This window comes from Pongo pygmaeus, chromosome 1 (genome assembly GCF_028885625.2).
Source record: "Pongo pygmaeus isolate AG05252 chromosome 1, NHGRI_mPonPyg2-v2.0_pri, whole genome shotgun sequence".
Classification (NCBI taxonomy): Eukaryota; Metazoa; Chordata; class Mammalia; order Primates; family Hominidae; genus Pongo; species Pongo pygmaeus.
The window spans coordinates 38,133,284-38,152,701 of NC_072373.2; the positions used below are offsets into that span (position 1 = coordinate 38,133,284).

A 19,418-nucleotide genomic window follows, 5' to 3' on the forward strand; every position below is an offset into this window, starting at 1 on the left:
ACAAAAATTAGTACACTTAATTCCCTTTTTTTTTTTTTTCAGACAGCATTTCACTCTTATTGCCCAGGCTGGAGTGCAATGGCACGATATTGGCTCACTGCAACCTCTGCCTCCTGGGTTCAAGCGATTCTCTCACCTCAGTCTCCCAAGTAGCTGGGATTACAGGTGCCCACCACCACGCCTGGCTGATTTTTATATTTTTAGTAGAGACGGGGTTTCACCATGTTGGCTAGGCTGGTCTTAAACCTGACTTCAAGTGATCTGCCTGCCTCAGCCTCCCAAAGTGCTGGGATTACAGGCGTGAGCCACTGCACCCAACCAATTCTCTTCTTTTTATTGTATTCTAGTGCTCTTATCAAACTGTAATATATATATCTAAATAATTTTACTAAATATTATTTAACAGAATAAGAGTTGTACTTGGGAAGAGGAGCTTTTAATTCAGATTTCTGTAGTGTTCAGAAACATTTATCTCATTGGGTATACAGAATTCTTTTAGCAAACACTTCTAGCTCAAAAACAGAGACCCAGTGGGAAAGGGATTTAAAAAGAAATACCATTTGGGAAATGGGAACACAGACAAATTGATATAATACTTAAATTTCATTGGAGAATAAAGACAGACAAAAATGAAACAAAATGATTTTATACTATCAAAAGATTTAGCCTCAATAATAAGGGTTTCAGTTACTCAGGTAATTATAAAAAGACCTTTTTCATAGAACATATTCTTTAATATATTCTAAATATGTGTATTAAATATATCAATACTAAAAGGAAGCATTTGTGATTAAAATTAAAAGAGGTGAAAGAGCTCTTAATATTAAAGCTTCTAACCACTTGGCTCTTCTTGTCAGAGTAGAAACATAAATGTAAGAATAAGGAATATTTACAATGTGTTGTGACAACTTTTCTGCCTTAGGAAATGTAAGCAATCCAATGCAGTGTCCCTAACAATGTAACTATATGAAGGTAACCAACCTACCTGTCACCCTGATTATGTCTATTAGCTAGTTTACGAGCCTGGCGATCCATCAAACTTGTCCTAGAGCGAGTTTTTTTCCAAGAATAGTAATATTTTACAAGGCTTGCAATTGTCTTATCTGGAAGCTTAAAAAAAATCATGTTAATATCAGCAAATTTAATTCATAAACAAAATGAATAATTTTGATGATATTCTTTACTATTTAGTGAAGGCATAATTTAAAAATATTTCTTAATTCATAAAGAAATGAATTATAGAGCTAAAAAGTACTACTACAGTCAGTATCCCATATCAATTTAACTGACATTTCTGAATGAATATTCCTATTTGTTCTGGGAGAGGAGGGGAAGAGGTCACAAACTAATTTGGAGAGAATGTCCCCAGAAGTTCCCAGAGCAGCCATGTTAGTATTCAATATATGTAATTCACATAAAATAAAATTCTCTATTTTAAGTGTACATATTAGTGGTTTTGGTGAATTCACTAACTTGTACAATCACCACCTCTATCTAATTCCAGAATATTTTCATAATCTCAAAAAGAAATCCTGTACCCATTAGCAATCATTCCCTATTCTCCCCCTCCACCAGTCCCTGGCAACCACTAATCTACTTTCTGTCTCTATGGATTTGCCTATTCTGGACACTTTACATAAAGGGAATCATACAATATGTGACCTTTTGTGTCTTGCTTCTTTCATTTAGCAAGATGTTTTAAAGAAAAGCTATTCAATTCTTAACAAATTTTTTTGAATAACTTTGTTTTAAATCCAGGTCTTAAAATGGTAAATAATGCAAACAGGCTTTGGCCATCAAATGAAGTCTCTTGAGTATTAAAATGACTAATGATCATGCACTGATCTGTCAGAGTGACAAACAAGGATGCAACTTCCCCACCAAAAATGTTCTCTTTCATTATGGAAGACACCTAGATATATTTGCAAATATTATCTAATTTTCATCTACTCAGGTTAAAATCGTTTAATGCATGAACTTCTCGGATTTACATTATTTTGACACAATACTAAAAATGTAGGAACTAGAAATACAGAGCAGTTTCTCTCCATTAAAAAAAAAAAGGAAGAAAAAAAGCAGCACCATCTGGACAATATTGAAATAATATGTTTTCTGTTGTTGTTTTTTTTTTGAGACAGAGTCTCGCACTGTTGCCCAGGCTGGAATGCAGTGGCGCAATCTCGGTTCACTGCAACCTCTGCCTCCCAGGTTCAAGCTATTCTTCTGCCTCAGCCTCCCAAGCAGCTGGGGCTACAGGCGCATGCCACCACACCCGGCTAATTTTTTGTATTTTTAGTAGAGACGGGGTTTCACTGTGTTAGCCAGGATGGTCTCAATCTCCTGACCTCGTGATCTGCCCGCCTCGGCCTCCCAAAGTGCTGGATTACAGGCTTGAGCCACCGCGCCCGGCCTAATATGGGATTTTTAAAAAGGGGCTTCCATATCCAAAAACAGAAATTGGAAAAAATCCTCGTGTCAAAGAGTGAAACATTTAAAAATAAAGTTGAAATTATTTTTTTTCCTGGAACAATAAACATACGAAATAACTCTCATTACATGTATATTATTACATGTTATTTAAGTCAAAATAAAAGCTAATTTACTATAATGCAGTAGCACATAACTGTCATGTAAGAGTGGTTGCAGAAAATAGGATCGTATATAAATACACCTATTTACAAATAGTTTTTAAAATTAAATTGAAGAATGTTTTTGTATTTAATAATTAGGAAGTGTTCAATAGTAGCTTAAGATATCATTCACATATGAACCACAGTAAGATTAAAATTACCATACCATTTGCTGAATCCTGTGAAAGCTCTTTCCATGAAAACTAAAGGCTTGTTCAAATAGGACTTTGTCTTCCACTGTCCACTCATCCGGAAAGGGAGTGAAATTAGGGAGATCAGCAAGGGACTTCTCAATGTTATGTTTATGCCAGAACAACATGCCAAGTGCCTTTGAAGAGAAATCATTCCCCTTTGGTTTTAATGGACTTATGTTCCATCACACTTAAGAAAGTTAAACACAAATTAGATTAAAATCTTAAGTCTATGACTTCAACTGAAGATAGACTCACAGTTTGGGACTTTAAATCAGGGGCGCCCAGGTAGCAGACCTCATTTATTTATTTCTTTTAAATCAGGGCCTCAGAACAGTGAATGTTCTTACATACCATATTTGCTGTAGAATCTAGGAAAAACAGTGAGCTGAGGAGAGTGACTACAAAGCAGATTTGTAGGTTCATACCAAGAGTTTAACTCACATTTTAAAATTTGTCAATATGTAGGAAAAAATTTGCTAAAAGGAAAATTTCCAATAAATCCATACTTGAATGAAATGATCAGATGCCACAAAGCCAGAAATGCTCAGTTGGGGCTTAGTAGAGAGATATTTAAGTTTTAATCTTTTACAAGTGTATCACAGGCTAACCACGTCCAAGAAGTAAAAGAACCTCCACTGCAACTTTAACAATTTTTTTAACCACATTTACTTATTATCAGAACATATAAATAGAATTATTAGGAGGCATATAAATAACTTCAATGACTTGATTACCAAATCATAACAAAGACTGAAATGGACAATTTCCAAAAATTCCATAACTTCCCCTTCTATTTTTAGTAGGCCTTTCTCTTTATTATAAGGTATTAAGCATCATTTAGGGCACAAACTTTTATTTTCCAAGAGATATAGGAACTTTATAAATAGTGAGTTTGTCAATTTCTGTACTCTGATAACAGTCCTTTAAAATACACAGGAAAATGAACATATTAAGGTATAGTCCTATTTTAAAGGATTAACTTTCTCAAACATGAAACAGAAAGACAAGGCTTAAAAACAAAATAGGCAATCAAAGGCTTCAAAATCCACAAAAAAGTTAATTACCTTTAGATAGATATAGATAAAATAAACATCTCAATTTCACAAAAATATTCCTTTACCATGTAACTGGACTATAAAGTTAGCTCTTGATAACCCAGGTTACAGATAATTTACCTTTCTTACTTATCTTAAAACAAGTCTACCTATTTTACTATTAATTCTGATAAAGGTTGAAATAATACTTAGTTGAAATGAGATTTAAGATCTCTTTCATTTCATTATTCCATAATTTCCATTCCCTCATTACTAAGGGTAATGTACCATATATTTGTCTCTCTCTCTATATAGTATATTATATTATATATAATAGAGTGTATTACATAATAAACATCATATAAATACATTATAGTCTATTTAATATAACTTATCTCCATAACTATATGTATGTTATACTTACTAAATTCAATGACATTACTATATTTTGTATGCAGAAAAAGACCAATCTGTGGGTAGCCAATAGATCTAATTATAGTGTAAAATATTGAGATAATTTCTTGACTTTGTTACAATTTTTATTTGAAAAGACTTAACTCTACATACAGACATATATCATATATAGATATATCCTTTTAAAGTTACCTAACAAAAAAAGCCTTTTGTGATTTCATTCAAAATTTAAAAGTTTTAAATATTCCTTTAAATGTAAAGTTTAACTTTTAGATCCTGTAGAACATAAAGTCAAAAGAGAATTACCTGTATCATTAAAATTTTTTATAAATAAAAGATTTGTTTTAAAGTTCTATCTGTGTACATTTACTCCAAATTACACCAAAACCTTAACTTTTCATTTTGGTAAGCATTTGCCAGAGGAATACTGAAGGCTTCCAGAAACTTTCAGAACTCAAAGTAGAATAAGAAACAGATATATTGAAAGAAAAACATTTAAGCCCTTGAGATGAATAATGTTTATAAAAGCAAACTCCTTAATATTGAAAGGTCACTCTTTGCTAGGACTTTTGTGGTATCTATAGAATAGCTGGTCAAGCTTATGCACGTTGTTAGGACAGAAACTATCATGAGATAATCTAGATTTGGTAAATATTGGAACAAGCCTCACTACTGAAGTGTTTCTCTACATACCTGTTCCACATTGTAGCCATGCTTTTCCTTTGCAATTGCAATGTATTCATCCACTGCAATGAAATAATGTTATATAATTAATTATTCTCATTTACTTCATTTACCTAGGTCTACTTTTGTTCTTAACATAGCAAAGTAAAACAATTTATATTCCAGGGTAAAAAAATAGCCAAAGGCACCTCCCATGAATGCTACAAAAACAGACTTATAGCAAGATCAGATGCTCACCTGGTTTAAAATTTTATTTAGCATAACTTATCTCTACGACTACACGTTATACTTACTAAATTCAATGACATTACTATATTTTTGTATGCAAAAAAAGACCAATCTATAGGTAGCCAATAGATCTAACTATTGTATAAAATATTAAGATAATTTCTTTTCTAATAGTCTTTATTTGGAGACTTAGCTGTTTAAGACACTTTCACATATTTCGAGTTTATCCAAAGCCTTTACCATTCCATTTTTGATTGATGTATAAAGGATAGTTTATAGTTTTGCCAGCTATACATAATAATGACACATTTATGTATGCTTCAGTACTCTAAATTTTCTTCAGCTCTTCCTGCTTGTTACACAAAGCATGTTTGAGTATTCCACTTTCATTTATCTTCCATATGTAATTAAGCCAACAGAATTATTTAGATAAGCAGTTTCAATGATGATAAACTGGCTATTATTTCAAGGCCTCATTGCTGAGAAGTCTGACACATTCACCAGAACTCAGTTTTATGTGAACTCCATATAATCACTCTGCCTTGATTCTAATTAATTTATATATGTGTATGTATGTATAAACTAACTTTTTGGAAATATTTTTGAGAAGCAGTGGTTAAGAATCCTGATTCTGGAACAGCTAGTCTACCTGGGTTTGATTATTGGCTTATTGCTATTTTTTTTTACTTTGGCCAAGTAACTTTTGACCTTTCTGTACCTTAGTTTCCTCACTCTAAATAGTTGTTAAAAACAGTACCTTCCTCCTATGATTAAATGAGTTAATAAATGGAAAATGCCCAGAACAGCACCTGGTCCATTTTAAGAATTTTTTAAGTATTTGCTGTGATTATTAGTCAGTATAGTCTTAATATACGAATACGCTCTTATAATAATGCTATTAGAATAAAATTGTTAAATGTATGCTATCAAATCTCCCCCCAAAGGGTAAGCTTTTTGTATAGAAAACCCAAATATTATATTTTGTTTATAGCCCAAAGCACTTAAATACATGACAGGTCTAAATATATGAACAATACCAATTGACCTGGGGTTTCCAAACCTGGCTATGCATTACAATCAGTGTGGGAGCTTTTAAAAAGTAAGACATCCAGGATCCACCCTTGAAGCCTCTAACTTAATTGGTCTGAGAAAGAGACTAGACATAAGTACTTAAATAAAAAAATTCCCCAAGTGATTCCAATGCACACCCAGGGTTGAAAACCATCGCACTAGACCTTCATTTAAATATTCCACATGAACACTACACTACCAGGACACTCTGGCTGAATTTTGTTTTCCACTTTGCTAAGAAATGAACCATTGTATAAAACAGAACTAAGCCAGCAAAATTCAATGATACCCTGATGCTCAGTTTGTGAATGAAAACCTTTGTCTGTAATGAGGATTGAACCTGGGAAACCAATAGTCTCTTTCAGGTTCTCATTAAACAGTCTCAGGCCAGATGAATAATTTCATGTTTTCTGTTAGGAATGCTTCAATTCTAGATTACCAGCTAGACCTTTAGCTGGTGTTTTGTAGCTCTTAAATAGAAAGATTTATCAGGTAAGCAGAAACATACTCAGTTTTCAATTTTTAGCTCTATTGCACCAATAAGCATGATTCGACTTATTATTCATGATAGGATATCATTAATTTTCATGGGACTAAATAAATCAGACACCTTTAAGATGTTAGTAAATATTCTAAAAAGACAAGTTTATCTTACAGCTGCTAGAATTAACTGTTCAGTGTCGTTGTTGTTGTTGTTGTTATTTAATAAACTAAATGATAACTGAATGGAGGGGTGGGGATCTTAGTGTTGTTACCTGCACGTTTCCTATATCTGATGTGCCGCAAAGGATCAGGTCCGCTACATCACATTGAAGTCTAAAGCCACACCATGATTCAAGAAGTGCATGGTCAATGATCCAGAAGGTCTCCGTCCAGAAATGGAGAGCACAAAGATGACCTGATGGCTGCTGAAGTCAGTCCTTTCCCCTTTCCTCTTTAAAATGGTAATGATAGTGGGCTCTTTGAAGTTTGAAGGCATGTCTTTACCGCTCCATATACTGAGGAAAAGCCTGGGCAGATGTCTACATAGTAACTCCCTCCCCTGCTTGAGGATTTAAGCAGCAATGCCATCAGATCCTAGGTTTTCTCATTCTTCATGGGCCTGACACAAATTGGAATGATCAACCCACTATCTTCCAAAAGGAAAAACATTCTAATATAACAACCTCCATTAAAAAAAAATTAATAAAAAATAAAACAAAGACAAAACTGTTTTCTTATGAGAATCTATAAGACCCAAAAACAAATGTAAGTCATATTTTGAATTGGCTGATAAACTCCTGCTGACATTAACATTCAACTTCAGAAAACTTACATTTGGCATCTGGGATACTGTGATATGGAGACCATACAAGCATCCCTCCATTGTCTTTATCTGTGTACTTTGTAGCACCTGGGGGAAAAAGATAATTACTTTGAAAATGATGGATTTTATTTACACTGAAAATAAGTAGAAACAAAGTAAGCTGCCCAGGCACGGTGGCTCATGCCTGTAATCCCAGTACTTTGGGAGGCCGAGGCGGGCGGATCACAAGGTCAGGAGATCGAGACCATCCTGGCTAACATGGTGAAACCCCGTCTCTACTAAAACTACAAAAACAAAATTAGCCAGGCTGGTGGCGGGCACCTGTAGTCCCAGCTACCCGGGAGGCTGAGGCAAGAGAATGGCGTGAACCCAGAAGGCGGAGCTTGCAGTGAGCTGAGATGCGCCACTGCACTCCAGCCTGGGTGAAAGAGCGAGACTCCATCTCAAAAAAAAAAAAAAAAAAAAGTAAGCTTTATTTCTGTTTTAGTACAGTACCTGCAAAGGAGGACAAGTAAAGAAAATACAGGAAAACAGATTTACATTACATACAGTAAATATCTTGCTTATAAAAACTAAGGAAATTTTGCAAATGCCGGTTTATCCCTTTTAAACTAAAAAAGACTTTCTTCAGTACATTACATATCTCTACTTGACAGAAGGTAATAAATCTGATTTAAACTTCCATACGTTACTTAGAGATCATCATTAAAAATTCAAGACTTTTAAACAAGAGAATGCCTCAGGTATTTTTTTTTTTTTTTGCCCCATGTCTAAATGGGCCAAGATTGCTGTAATTTTTAAACACTTATGTCTGCTTTTTATTTAAATTTATTTCTTGCTAAGGGTCTGCCAGCTATTCACTTTTAAATTAAGTTTATTTATTACATCTTATATTTACAAAAGTTTGTGCTCTACATTAGAAGAAAAGTCAAGATAAAAAGATAAAAGGCTGGGTGTGGTAGCTCACGCCTGCAATCCCAGCACTTTGGGAGGCTAAGGCAGGCGGATCACCCGAGGTCAGGAGTTCAAGACTAGCCTGGCCTACATAGTGAAATCCCGTCTCTACTAAAAATACAAAAATTAGCCTGGTGTGGTGGCGTGCGCCTGTAATCCAGCTACTCAGGAGGCTGATGCAGGAGAATCGCTTGAACCCAGGAGGCGGAGGTTGCAGCGAGCCGAGGTCACACAGCTGCACTCCAGCCTGGGTAACAGAGCCAGGCTCTGTCTCAAAAAAAAAAAAAAAAAAAAAAAGTCAAGATAAAAAAGTTAACGCAATTTCTTCTTAATATAATCTGAAAGTCTACTTCTAACCTGGAAGAATAGTAACATTTTCTAATTTCTTTCTTTCTTTTTAAATATGTGAAGTCTTGCTATGCTGCCTAGGCTGGTTTTGAAGTACTGGCCTCGAGCAATCCTACTGCCTCAGCCTCCCACAGCTGCACACCACCACACCTAGCCTCTAATTTATTTCTAATATTTTATAGCCTAGAAAGTCAGAAAAATCAAGCCCTATTAAAACTTCATATAAATTAAGAATCAACAGCATGAATGAAGGCCTGAGACAGCTATGCCAGAGCCAAGTTACATGCCTGTGGATTCTATTATTTTAATCATTCAGTGATATTTTTCTGGTCTACCTAATTCTTAGTTGCATTTAATTCATTAAAACTACCAACAAATGAAGCATTGCTGCCACTTTTTTTTTTTTTGAGATGAAGTTTCACTCTTGTTGCCCAGGCTGGAGTGCAATGGCGTGATCTCAGCTCACTGCAACCTCTGCCTCCCAGGTTCAAGCGATTCTCCTGCCTCAGCCTCCTAAGTAGCTGGGATTACAGGCATGCACCACCACACCCAGCTAATTTTTGTTATTTTTAGTAGAGACAGGGTTTCATCATGTTGGCCAGGCTGGTCTTGAACTCCTGACCTCGTGATCCGCCGGCCTCGGCCTCCCAAAGTGCTGGGATTACAGGAACGCGCCACCATGCTTGGCTAACTTTGTATTTTTAGTAGAGACAAGGTTTCTCCACGTTGGTCAGGCTAGTCTCGAACTCCCAACCTCAGATGATCCACCCGCCTCGGCCTCCCAAAGTGCTGGGATGACAAGTGTTAGCCACTGCACCCGGCTCATAAATGACTTTTATGTGGTACTGATAATTACCATTAATAGCCAGAATTCCAAAATTACTGACATATTAAAATAATTCCGAGGTTAAAACTGTAATCCTTTATAAAGTTATAAGATACTTGGAATGAAGAACATGCATTTCTAGGGGTCAGAGAACTACTATTATAATCTCCAGCTAGAGAAGTTATCTATCAGGCAATAATATAATATCATTAAATATTTTTATTTTTAGAGAAGCATCATATATCATTACTGATCAACAAATTTTAGTTAAAAAATCACACATTGCTATAAAATATAAATTTATCTTAAAATTCTAAGTATAAGGAAAATTAAGAAGAAAAGAGAACTGAAAGAAGAAACACTACCAAAGTATTCGAAAGCCTTTTGTATTTTGTCATATCTTTAATAAAAGAGGACACAAACGCATGAGCTGAGAATTTAGGAAAATGCCAAATTAAGGTTCATTATGTAAAATTTATATTCAATGAAAATAAACTGGCCAGGCCCTGTGGCTCAAGCCTGTAATCCCAGCACTTTGAGAGGCCGAGGCGGGCGGATCACCTGAGGTCGGGAGTTCGAGACCAGCCTGACCAACATGGAGAAACCTCATCTCTGTTAAATATACAACAATTAGCCGGGTGTGGTGGCGCATGCCTGTAATCCCAGCTACTCGAGAGGCTGAGGCAGGATAATCACTTGAACCCGGGAGGCGGAGGTTGTGGTGAGCCGAGATCGCACCATTGTACTCCAGCCTGGGCAACAAGAGCAAAACTCCATCTCAAAAAAAAAAAAGAAAGAAAAGAAACTTTGATATATCTTTTTAAAACTTCAATATTAAGATACATATTTAAGTTTTAACGCTGTAAAATAAAAATACAAACACAAAATAGCCAACCCACTCAATGGTAATAAAACAAAAATCCTATTTAAGTTGGTCAGAAGCCTTTACTTAATTCATAAAATCTAATGTTATATAAAGTGAATATCCTAAACTTCAATCCTTTAACATGGAACTGATTATTCTGCACAATGGTCATGACAATAAGATCATTTAAATCCTACTTAATAGAACATGAAATGCAACAAAGAAAGTTTTCCATTAAGTCTCAAGTCTTAACGGCATATCATGCTAAATATTTAAACATAATTTCCTTGCATCTCATTCTTGCCTTACAGAAAGTCTGAATTAAAATATCTTCATTAAATGTCCCTTCTCAAACAGATATTAAACTTTTTTTAAATTTTTCCCCATAAAAAGTAACAGCTACAGGCTGGGTGCAGTGGCTCTTACCTATAATCCCAGCACTTTGGGAGGCCAAGGATGGCAGATGGCTTGAGCCCCGGAGTTTGAGACCAGCCTGGGAAACATAGCGAGACCTTTTCTCTACTAAAAACATAAAAAATTAGCTGGATGTGGTCGTGTGCACCTGTAGTCCCAACTACTCAAGAGGCTGAGGTGGGAGGATCACTTGAGCCCAGGAGTTCAAGGCTGCAGTGAGCCATGACCACACTACTGCACTCCAGCCTGGGCAACAGAGCAAGACCCTGTCTCAATAAATAAATAAATAAATAAGTTTCCAAAAAATTATTAGCATTGTAATTAAGGGCCCCATCTGACAGAAACTGGTATCCAAGTTGTGGGAACTAACAGCTCTTCCAATATCGGTGAGCAGGTAGAGGATAGACGAGCAGCATACATAGAGCAATCCCGTCTGATAGCAGAGAATGCCTAATTAAGCATTTCACAATTTTCCTTCCCTAACTCTGAACTGGACTCTACTGTTTTCAATTACATATGTGTCAACTAGGCCCAAGAGATGACTGATACAGGAAGTAAGGGATATTTCAGTGCAATGGTTAAGAGTATGAACTACAGAGCCCAACTCCCAGAGTCTGAATACCAGCTCTGCTACTTGGTAGCTGTGTCACCTTGGATAAATCTATTTAATCTGTCTGTGCCTCAGTTTTCCTTCTCTCTAAAAATATGGATGATTAAAGTACCTACCTGGCAGAGTTGCTCAAAAATTAAATGAATTAATGTAAGTACGTGGCATATGGTAAGCATTACCTAAGACTTAATTATTATTACTAGTATATGCTTATTCAAGACAGTTCTTTAAGTTCCTTCCTTCTTTATCCTAAAAAGGCTTCTTCTCACCTTATCAACTACAAAATAAATGAATAAATCCTCGAGGGGCTATATCTGAAAAATGGTTGATGTCCTCTCTCACCAACCCCTTGAAAATGAAATTGAATAGCTGTAATGACCCGTATGTTTTTCTCACAATTCAGACGTGATTCCTTTCCTATAAAATAGGAGAAAGTAACATGTGCTATTAAAAATAATTTATCTACCTCTTGGGATGCTTTGTGTCCAATAAGTTTTACCTTTTTCATTATAAAAGTCAGAATGAACTAAAACATTGAATAGACATTAACCCCATGTTTATTTTAACAGTAACAATATTTAAGATTATACCTCAAAACTGTCTGATATTTAGAAACAGTACTGAGACTCAAACCTGAGTCACCAACAAAACAACCATGCCTTAGAAGTACCTTATCTTCTGAATAGATTAAAAAACAAACCAAAATCTGGATAGCAAGCTACCATAATTTTAAAAGACTATAGTGGCGTTATCAGTTCTGAAAATGAAATTGTTGAACAATCAGTTGTCTTCAGTTTTAGATAAAAACATTTAAAGGTTAATCCCTTTGAAATTATTAGATCTTTTAACTGGAGTCTTACATTTATTAGACTACTGGAGAAAACCAACAACTAGGAAAGGAAAATATAATTCGATAAACTAGGATTTCTACATCAATAAAAATAAAAATCTAGACATTAAAAATAAGGACTTTGACAAAGATCATGGAACAAATATACTATATAAAGAACTTAAATATTGAGAATATTAAGCTGTACTAAATATATTTTAACATTTTACTATTTATATATACTAGGTTCTAAATTATATACTTAATATGTACCAACTTCGAACTTGGGTAAACAAAGACTTTCCCAGGGTACATGAGCATGAGAAAGTTTTAAAAGAATCAATTTTCAGAACTTCAACTTCCCTATTTTCTCTTTCCCAAGACAATTTGCCTGAAAACTCACCTGTGGTCAAATGATAAGGGGTTAGATTCATTCTACTTCCATCATCTCTCTTCACAAATACCCTTCTCTCACTTAAAAAAAAAAAAGGGCACCATCTCTCATGTATTCCAAATCTTACAAGAGTACACAGCCCAAAATTTTAAACCCTCCAGGGTTTCAAACAGGGTGTCAGGAAAACCCTCCTTTACTCAAGGCACCATAACTACTAGAGTTTTAATCAATTATGCACTAATTGTAATAACTCAAGCCAGAAGAGATTTAACACTCAGAACCTTACTCACAGGTGATCAATAAAGCACTTTTATTTTATTTTATTTATTTATTTATTAGAGACAGAGTCTCGCTCTGTCGCCCAGGCTGGAGTGCAATGGTGCAATCTCGGCTCACTCCAACCTCCGCCTCCCAGGTTCAAGCAATTCTCCTGCCTCAGCCTCCCAAGTAGCTGGGATTACAGGTGCCCACCACCACGCCCAGCTGATTTTTTGTATTTTTAGTAGAGATGGGGTTTTGCCACGTTGGCCAGGCTGGTCTTGAACTCCTGACCTCAAGGGATCCATCTGCCTTGGCTTCCCAAAGTGCCAGGATTACAGGCGTGAGCCACTGCGCCGGGCCCAATAAAGCACTTTAAAGCACAAAAAAAATTATATACGATAAAATTCTGTGGAGAAAATGCATGGAAATGACTTCAAAGACAAAAAGGAACAACGTAAACTTTGAGAATGTTAGAAGCTTGTCTACATATTTTACAAAATAGTACTATCACATCACTGTAGTATTTATATTTAATTGGATACATTTAAAATACAGATAAAGACTTTATTATCAAAGTGTTAATATTTTCAATACACTACAGATTATATTTTTCAACTATTTAAACTCAGTGATAAATAACAGACGTCGACTAAAAATACGTGAATCTTTTTTCAAAATTATTTCATGGATCTGTAAGTAAAATATTTTGAAAACCACTACTTTATACACATTAATTTTCACTTAATCTTGTGATATACTTAACATCATCAACCTTTTACAAACGAGAAAACTAAGGCCTAGAAAAGTCAGGTAGTTCATCCAAGGTTATTATGCCATATTAGATTAAAGGCATATGATAAAAAATTAGGCTCTACACACAAAAATTGTTCCTCATGATGTAAGTACAGTTAGTAGGCACTAAATAAAAGTTGGGAAGATCTAGTGAACAACAGAAAGAAAATAATCAGAAATCTAGTTAGTAAAGACATTATTATCAATGGTTCCATAATTAAGGTAAACTGTTCCTAATCTCTTAACTTCAGTAATTCCAATATAAATCTCAATTCTTCTCATATTTCCTAAAATAATCACTTTAATAATTTTTTTTTGAGACCAAGTCTCATTTTGTCACCCAGGGTATAGTACAGTGGCGCCATCATAGCTTACTGCAGCCTCAACTTCCTGGACTCAAGTGATCTCCCACCTCAGTCTTCTAAGTAGCTGGAAGTACAGATGTGGTATGCCACAACACTTGGCTAATTTTTGAGTTTTTTGTAGAGACGGGGTCCCACTATGTTGCCCAGGCTGGTCTCAAACTCCTGGGCTCAAGTGATCCTCTCACCTCAGCCTCCCAAAGAGCTGGGATTATACCCATGAGCTATGGCCCCTGGCCAATTCATCCTTTACCTGCTTAACTTTATCATCATCACTAACACCTTTTCCAATAAAATTAGTCTCCATAAAAAATCCTCTTAATTTTTCTACATTCTACATAGCAGATTTCACAGTCTCAGCACCCAAGGAATTTTTCTTCCGAATGACTTCTAGAGCTATGAGTCAACAATCTCCATAAAGATGGATTGAGTGGTTTAGGAGACAAAGATAATGAGAAAGAGAAGAGAGAGGAGCTATTTCTCAATTTCCATAACTAATAAATATCTTTTTGGCAGGGTGTGGTGGCTCAATCGTGTAATCCCAACACTTTGGGAGGCCAAGGCACGCAGTTGACCTGAGACCAGGAGTTCAAGACTAGCCCAGCCAACATGGTGAAACCTTTTCTCTACAAAAATACAAAAAACAAAATTAGCCGGGCATGGTGGCATGTGCCTGTAGTCCCAGCTACTTGGGAGGCTGAGGCAGAATTGCTTGAACCCGGGAGGTGGAGGTTGCAGTGCGCCAAGATCGTACCACTGCACTCCAGCCTGGGGGACAGAGCAAGACTCTGCCTAAAAAAACAAACAAAAAAAAAACAAAAAAAACTTTTCATCTATTATTTTTCCCAAGGTAATGTGTTTATATTCTCATCTAATTATACTGATGTGAAAAACTTCACACAACAGCACAACACTTATAAATAAGAATAAAATAGATCAGCAGTATAATGTTGAATGGCAGAGGCCCAGTATTTCTTGCAAAAAATGCCCAATAACTGATAATCTACATTTGATTGATAAGATTAGCTTTTACCAGATAAGAAAAGCCCTCCTAAGTTTAAATGGTAGCTACTTTTAATTGTGTCCTTAGGTTTGGTATGCTTCTGGAGAAGACTATTAAGCAGAAAATGAGTAAGTGAACTCACAGAAAGTGATGTTTATCCTTATTCTAATAATAAAATTCAATTACAGTCTGAGTAAATAAATTGAAAATATGACTTTAATGACTTTAAAAATAGTAACATTTCAGCGATTTTTTTCCTCCTCAAATATTCTATTTAGGTTTCAAAATAGGCAAAATATTATCGTCAATTAAGTTGGCTAACAGTGGCCATGTAAAATCACATTAATATTATTCTGTTTAATTGATTATTCTCAAAATTTTGAAATTTGTTCCAGTGTTTAGTTTATCCCGAAACAAGATGCTTTCCAATGATCAGATCAATGCTTTCCAATGTAATGCTATGGCATGTGCAAGTTTGTTCCAGCATTAAGTCTGGCTCTTAAACACAAGACCCCTAATCAAACTGCATATAGTTGTCTATGAAATAAATATTGACTCAGAAATCTACCCATTGGGGCAAAAAGATAGGTATGTTTATTAACTTAAGAAATAATTGTAGCTGCTGAGGTATAATTTGGAAATAACTATCACTACCAAAAAAAAACACAGACTCCCAATAAAAGCTCCAAATCAGAAAGGCATGAATATATCCAGAATAATTCTTCATAATTACAAATTTTAATGTTTATAGAATAACTGCCATATGCCCATCATTTAATCCTGGCAAGAATTCCATTAGTTTTTATAGGCTGGGCGCGGTGGCTCATACCTGTAATCCCAGCACTTTGGGAGGTCGAGGCAGCAGATCACGAGGTCAGGAGTTCGAGAGCAGCCTGGCCAACACAGTGAAACCCCATCTCTACTAAAAATACAAAAATTAGCCGAGCATGGTGGCATGTGCCTGTAGTCCCAGCTACTCAGGAGGCTGAGACAGAACAATCGCTTGAACCCGAGAGGCAGAGGTTGCAGTGAGCCGAGATCACGCCACTGCACTCCAGCCTGGGCGACAGAGTGAGACTTCATCTCAAAAAAAAAAAAAATTTTTTTATAGCTAGGAATACTGAGGCTCAGGGAAAGCCTGTGGCTTGCTCAGACCACAAAAAGAAGAGTTGGGAGTTAGGAATTGAATTCAGTTTTTTTTTTTTTTTTTTGAGACGGAGTCTCACTCTGTCGCCCAGGCTGGAGTGCAATGGCGTGATCTCGGCTCACTGCAACCTCCGCCTCCTGGGTTCAAGCAATGATTCTCCTGCCTCAGCCTCCCAAGTAGCTGGGTTTACAGGTGCGTGCCACCATGCTCGGCTAATTTTTTGTATTTTTAGTAGAGACGGGGTTTCACCGTGTTAGCCAGGATGGTCTTGATCTCCGGACCTCGTGATCCACCCGCCTCAGCCTCCCAAAGTGCTGGGATTACAGGCGTGAGCCACCGCGCCTGGCCTGAATTCAGTCTCTTAAAGCCAAAATGTGCTCTTTCCAAATGTCAAGTAAATCCAAAGGGAGCAGAGTGGTGTGAAAGTGCCATTCACCTACTAGCAACATCAATAAAGAAAATTAGTTTCATAAAACATTGAAAATTATTTGAAGCCCATCAGTATACACACTGATAGTCTTTGAATAAAATGTATTCCCAGCCAGTCATTTAGAAGACAACCCAAATTTAGTGAATACTCTTGCATCATTGTTTTCACCTATTAAAAATGAGACTGTCCAGACTCATTACTTTTCATCCTCCTCACTTGGGACAGGAGGAAGAGCTGCTATCTGAAATCCAAATGGTTGGTAAATATCATTTTGCATTGTCTTAATGGGGAGAGGAGGAACAAAAAAATACGCCTCTGTATCCTAACAATTAAACAGTTTCTCCCCAAGAAAATACAAGTAAGCTCTTTAATATCTAACATAGAAATCCAAGGTCAGACACAAACGCAATATATGGGCACTGGGCAAAAACTGACAAACTGTAAGGAGGAAAAAAAAAGATGGGCCCCTTTCAAAGTCGGTCCAAAGCCTTAACTGAGAAGGGTCTCGGGCAGGGTGGGGAAAAGGAAATGCGCTCCACTCCGAGAGGCTCTAACAAGGGTGCCTCCATATGCGGAACTCTCGCCCAATCCCTGCACAGGCTGAAATCTCGTGACCGCCGGGGAGCCTGTTTGGAGAAAAGTAGACAGGGAGCCCGCAAGCTGGGTTGGCAGAGGACGCTGGAACCTGGCTGCTCGGGGAGAAAATGTCTCCTTGGCAGATGCAGCCACTGTCCTGTGGTCTAACTTCCCAGGGCTGGCTGGCGAGCGAGGTGTGCCTGCCGCTGGCGTCTCCCCCACCCCCTTCCCCCACCCTTTTCTCTCCGCGGCTCCTGCACTCCACAGAGCTGCCGCGACCAAAGCTACACCACCTAGCCAAAAAGAAAGAAAAGAGACAATCCCGGCTGCGCACAGGTCGGCAGGGCTCGCCCTTGGCTTCCCCGGTCGGCGACAGCCGCCCTGGCCTCTGCCGCCCGCCCGACAGAACGCGGCCCTCGGCGCCGGGGCGAGCGAGGTGGCAATTGACATTTGCACGGTTCGTCCATACAGTCCGCACGCCTGCTCCTCCAGCCCACGGCCTCGGACCCTGGACTCCGCCAAGGGCCGTCTCCCTCTGCTCACCCTGACCCTGCTCCAGGCTCAAGGGTTAGGAAGGCGATGCCACCAGCGGGCAAGTGGCCTCCGAAGGGAACCATGTTAACCTTGCAGTGCACACATCTGCCCACACGCCCAGTGTCACAGCCCGGCCAAGCCTGACAGCCTCCCCGCCACGGATGCCTGCCCAGCCCAACCCCGCATCCCCTCCCGGCCCCATGCCCGGACCCCTAGCCCGTCCACCCCAAACCAAGCCCAGGAAAGGGGAGATGAGATTTTGCTTAAGCAAATATATCTACCTGGATCAAATTCAGGGATCCGAGCTTGGTATTCGGCTCCGACTCTCATCCCAACATCTGCAAAGCAATGCCAAAAAATATATATAAAAAATAAAAAAGAAGAAAAGAAAGAAAAATGAAGAGACACTTAATAAAAAATAAAAATCGCTAGATGCAGGAAAGGAGCGGCGGGTGGATGGGAAGATATTAACTCGGGGCACTCCGGGAGATGGCAGCGGATGGGGGGCGGGGAGCGGGGGGGGGGGCAAGGGCGGAGGATTGGTCGAGGGCGGAGGGACGGGGGTCGCGGGGGTGCTGCTGCACTGCACCGGGAGTTCGAGGCTACCGCAGCGCCCGGGCTCTGAGGGGAGGGAGGGCGGGAGAGCGGCGAGGGGAGGGGGCTGGGGGAGGGGAAGAGGGAGGGGGGCAGGCGGGCTGGCGGGGAGGAGTTCGAGGCTACCACCGTGCTCGTCGTCGCTGCTGCAGCCGCTCTCGGGCTCTGAGTAGTGCAGCCCGCCGTTGGTGGACGAGGCGCCGCTGCCGCCGCCGCCTGCCGGGCTCTTGGCGCTGCCGTTGGCCGATCGGTTCTTCCCCAGTAACTCAGGCCCTTTCTCCATCATGCCGGGCATGGTAGAATAGGGGAGGGGGAAAGGTGAGGGGAAGAGGTAGGCGTCAGGGTGAAGGGGGAGATGGCTTAGAGCGCGGGCGGGAGGGAAAGGAGGAGGAGGAGGAGACGGCGGCGGCGGAGGAGGAGGAGGCTGTTAATATGGAGCCGCCATAACCGCCCCGCTCCGGCAGTAGCGCAGTCGCCTCACAACAACCCGCCCCGGCCCCGCCTCTCTCCCCTCCTCTCTCCGCCGCCGCCCGCCCCGCGCAGTCCCGGGCGCCCCTCGGCCGCGCCGCGCTCTACGCCGCCGCCGGTATCACTCCGCCCCGCAGGGAGGTTCCGGCCGCCTGGGGGGAGGGGAAGGGGGGAGGGGCGGGGAAACCCCGCTCGCAGGCAGCCGGGCCACCCCAACCGAGCGCTAATAAAATCGCCATCGAGGCGTGGACGCCGCTCGGGCTTTCTTCCTAGGGGGCGCTCCGGAGCGCGGGCGGGAGGTGCACACGAGGGAGCGGGACTCTTTGCCCTCTCTGGGCGGAAGGAACGCGGTCATCTTGAGAAAGGACCGGCGCGACCCGACTGGGCGACCGGGGGGAGCGGCCCCCCTCTGCGGACCGTGCTGCAGGCACGGGCCGGAGCGCGGCCTTC

The 19,418-nt window shown here is 39.2% G+C and overlaps 1 protein-coding gene across 9 annotated transcripts in view; it reads right to left on the reverse strand.

Annotated features, from left to right (window-relative positions):
• RCOR3 (REST corepressor 3) overlaps positions 1-19,042 on the reverse strand; it is a 56,539-nt gene extending 37,497 nt beyond the window's left edge. For 4 of the 9 annotated variants that reach the window (XR_010127765.1, XM_063672377.1, XM_054483128.2 and 1 more), the window contains exons 1-6: positions 18,630-19,042; positions 18,188-18,244; positions 7,571-7,648; positions 4,966-5,018; positions 2,797-2,958; positions 986-1,110 (exon numbers count right to left, since the gene is read on the reverse strand). Coding sequence is in view for 7 of the 9 variants with exons in the window: in XM_063672377.1 (XP_063528447.1) it covers positions 986-1,110; positions 2,797-2,958; positions 4,966-5,018; positions 7,571-7,648; positions 18,188-18,244; positions 18,630-18,795 (641 nt within the window). In the remaining 2 variants the exon portion in view is untranslated. Of the gene's footprint in view, positions 1-985; positions 1,111-2,796; positions 2,959-4,965; positions 5,019-7,570; positions 7,649-10,980; positions 11,077-18,187; positions 18,245-18,626 lie in introns of all 9 variants that reach the window. The other 5 variants (XM_054483159.2, XR_010127764.1, XM_054483114.2 and 2 more) reach the window with 5 other exon arrangements.
• Positions 19,043-19,418: the final 376 nt, after the last annotated feature.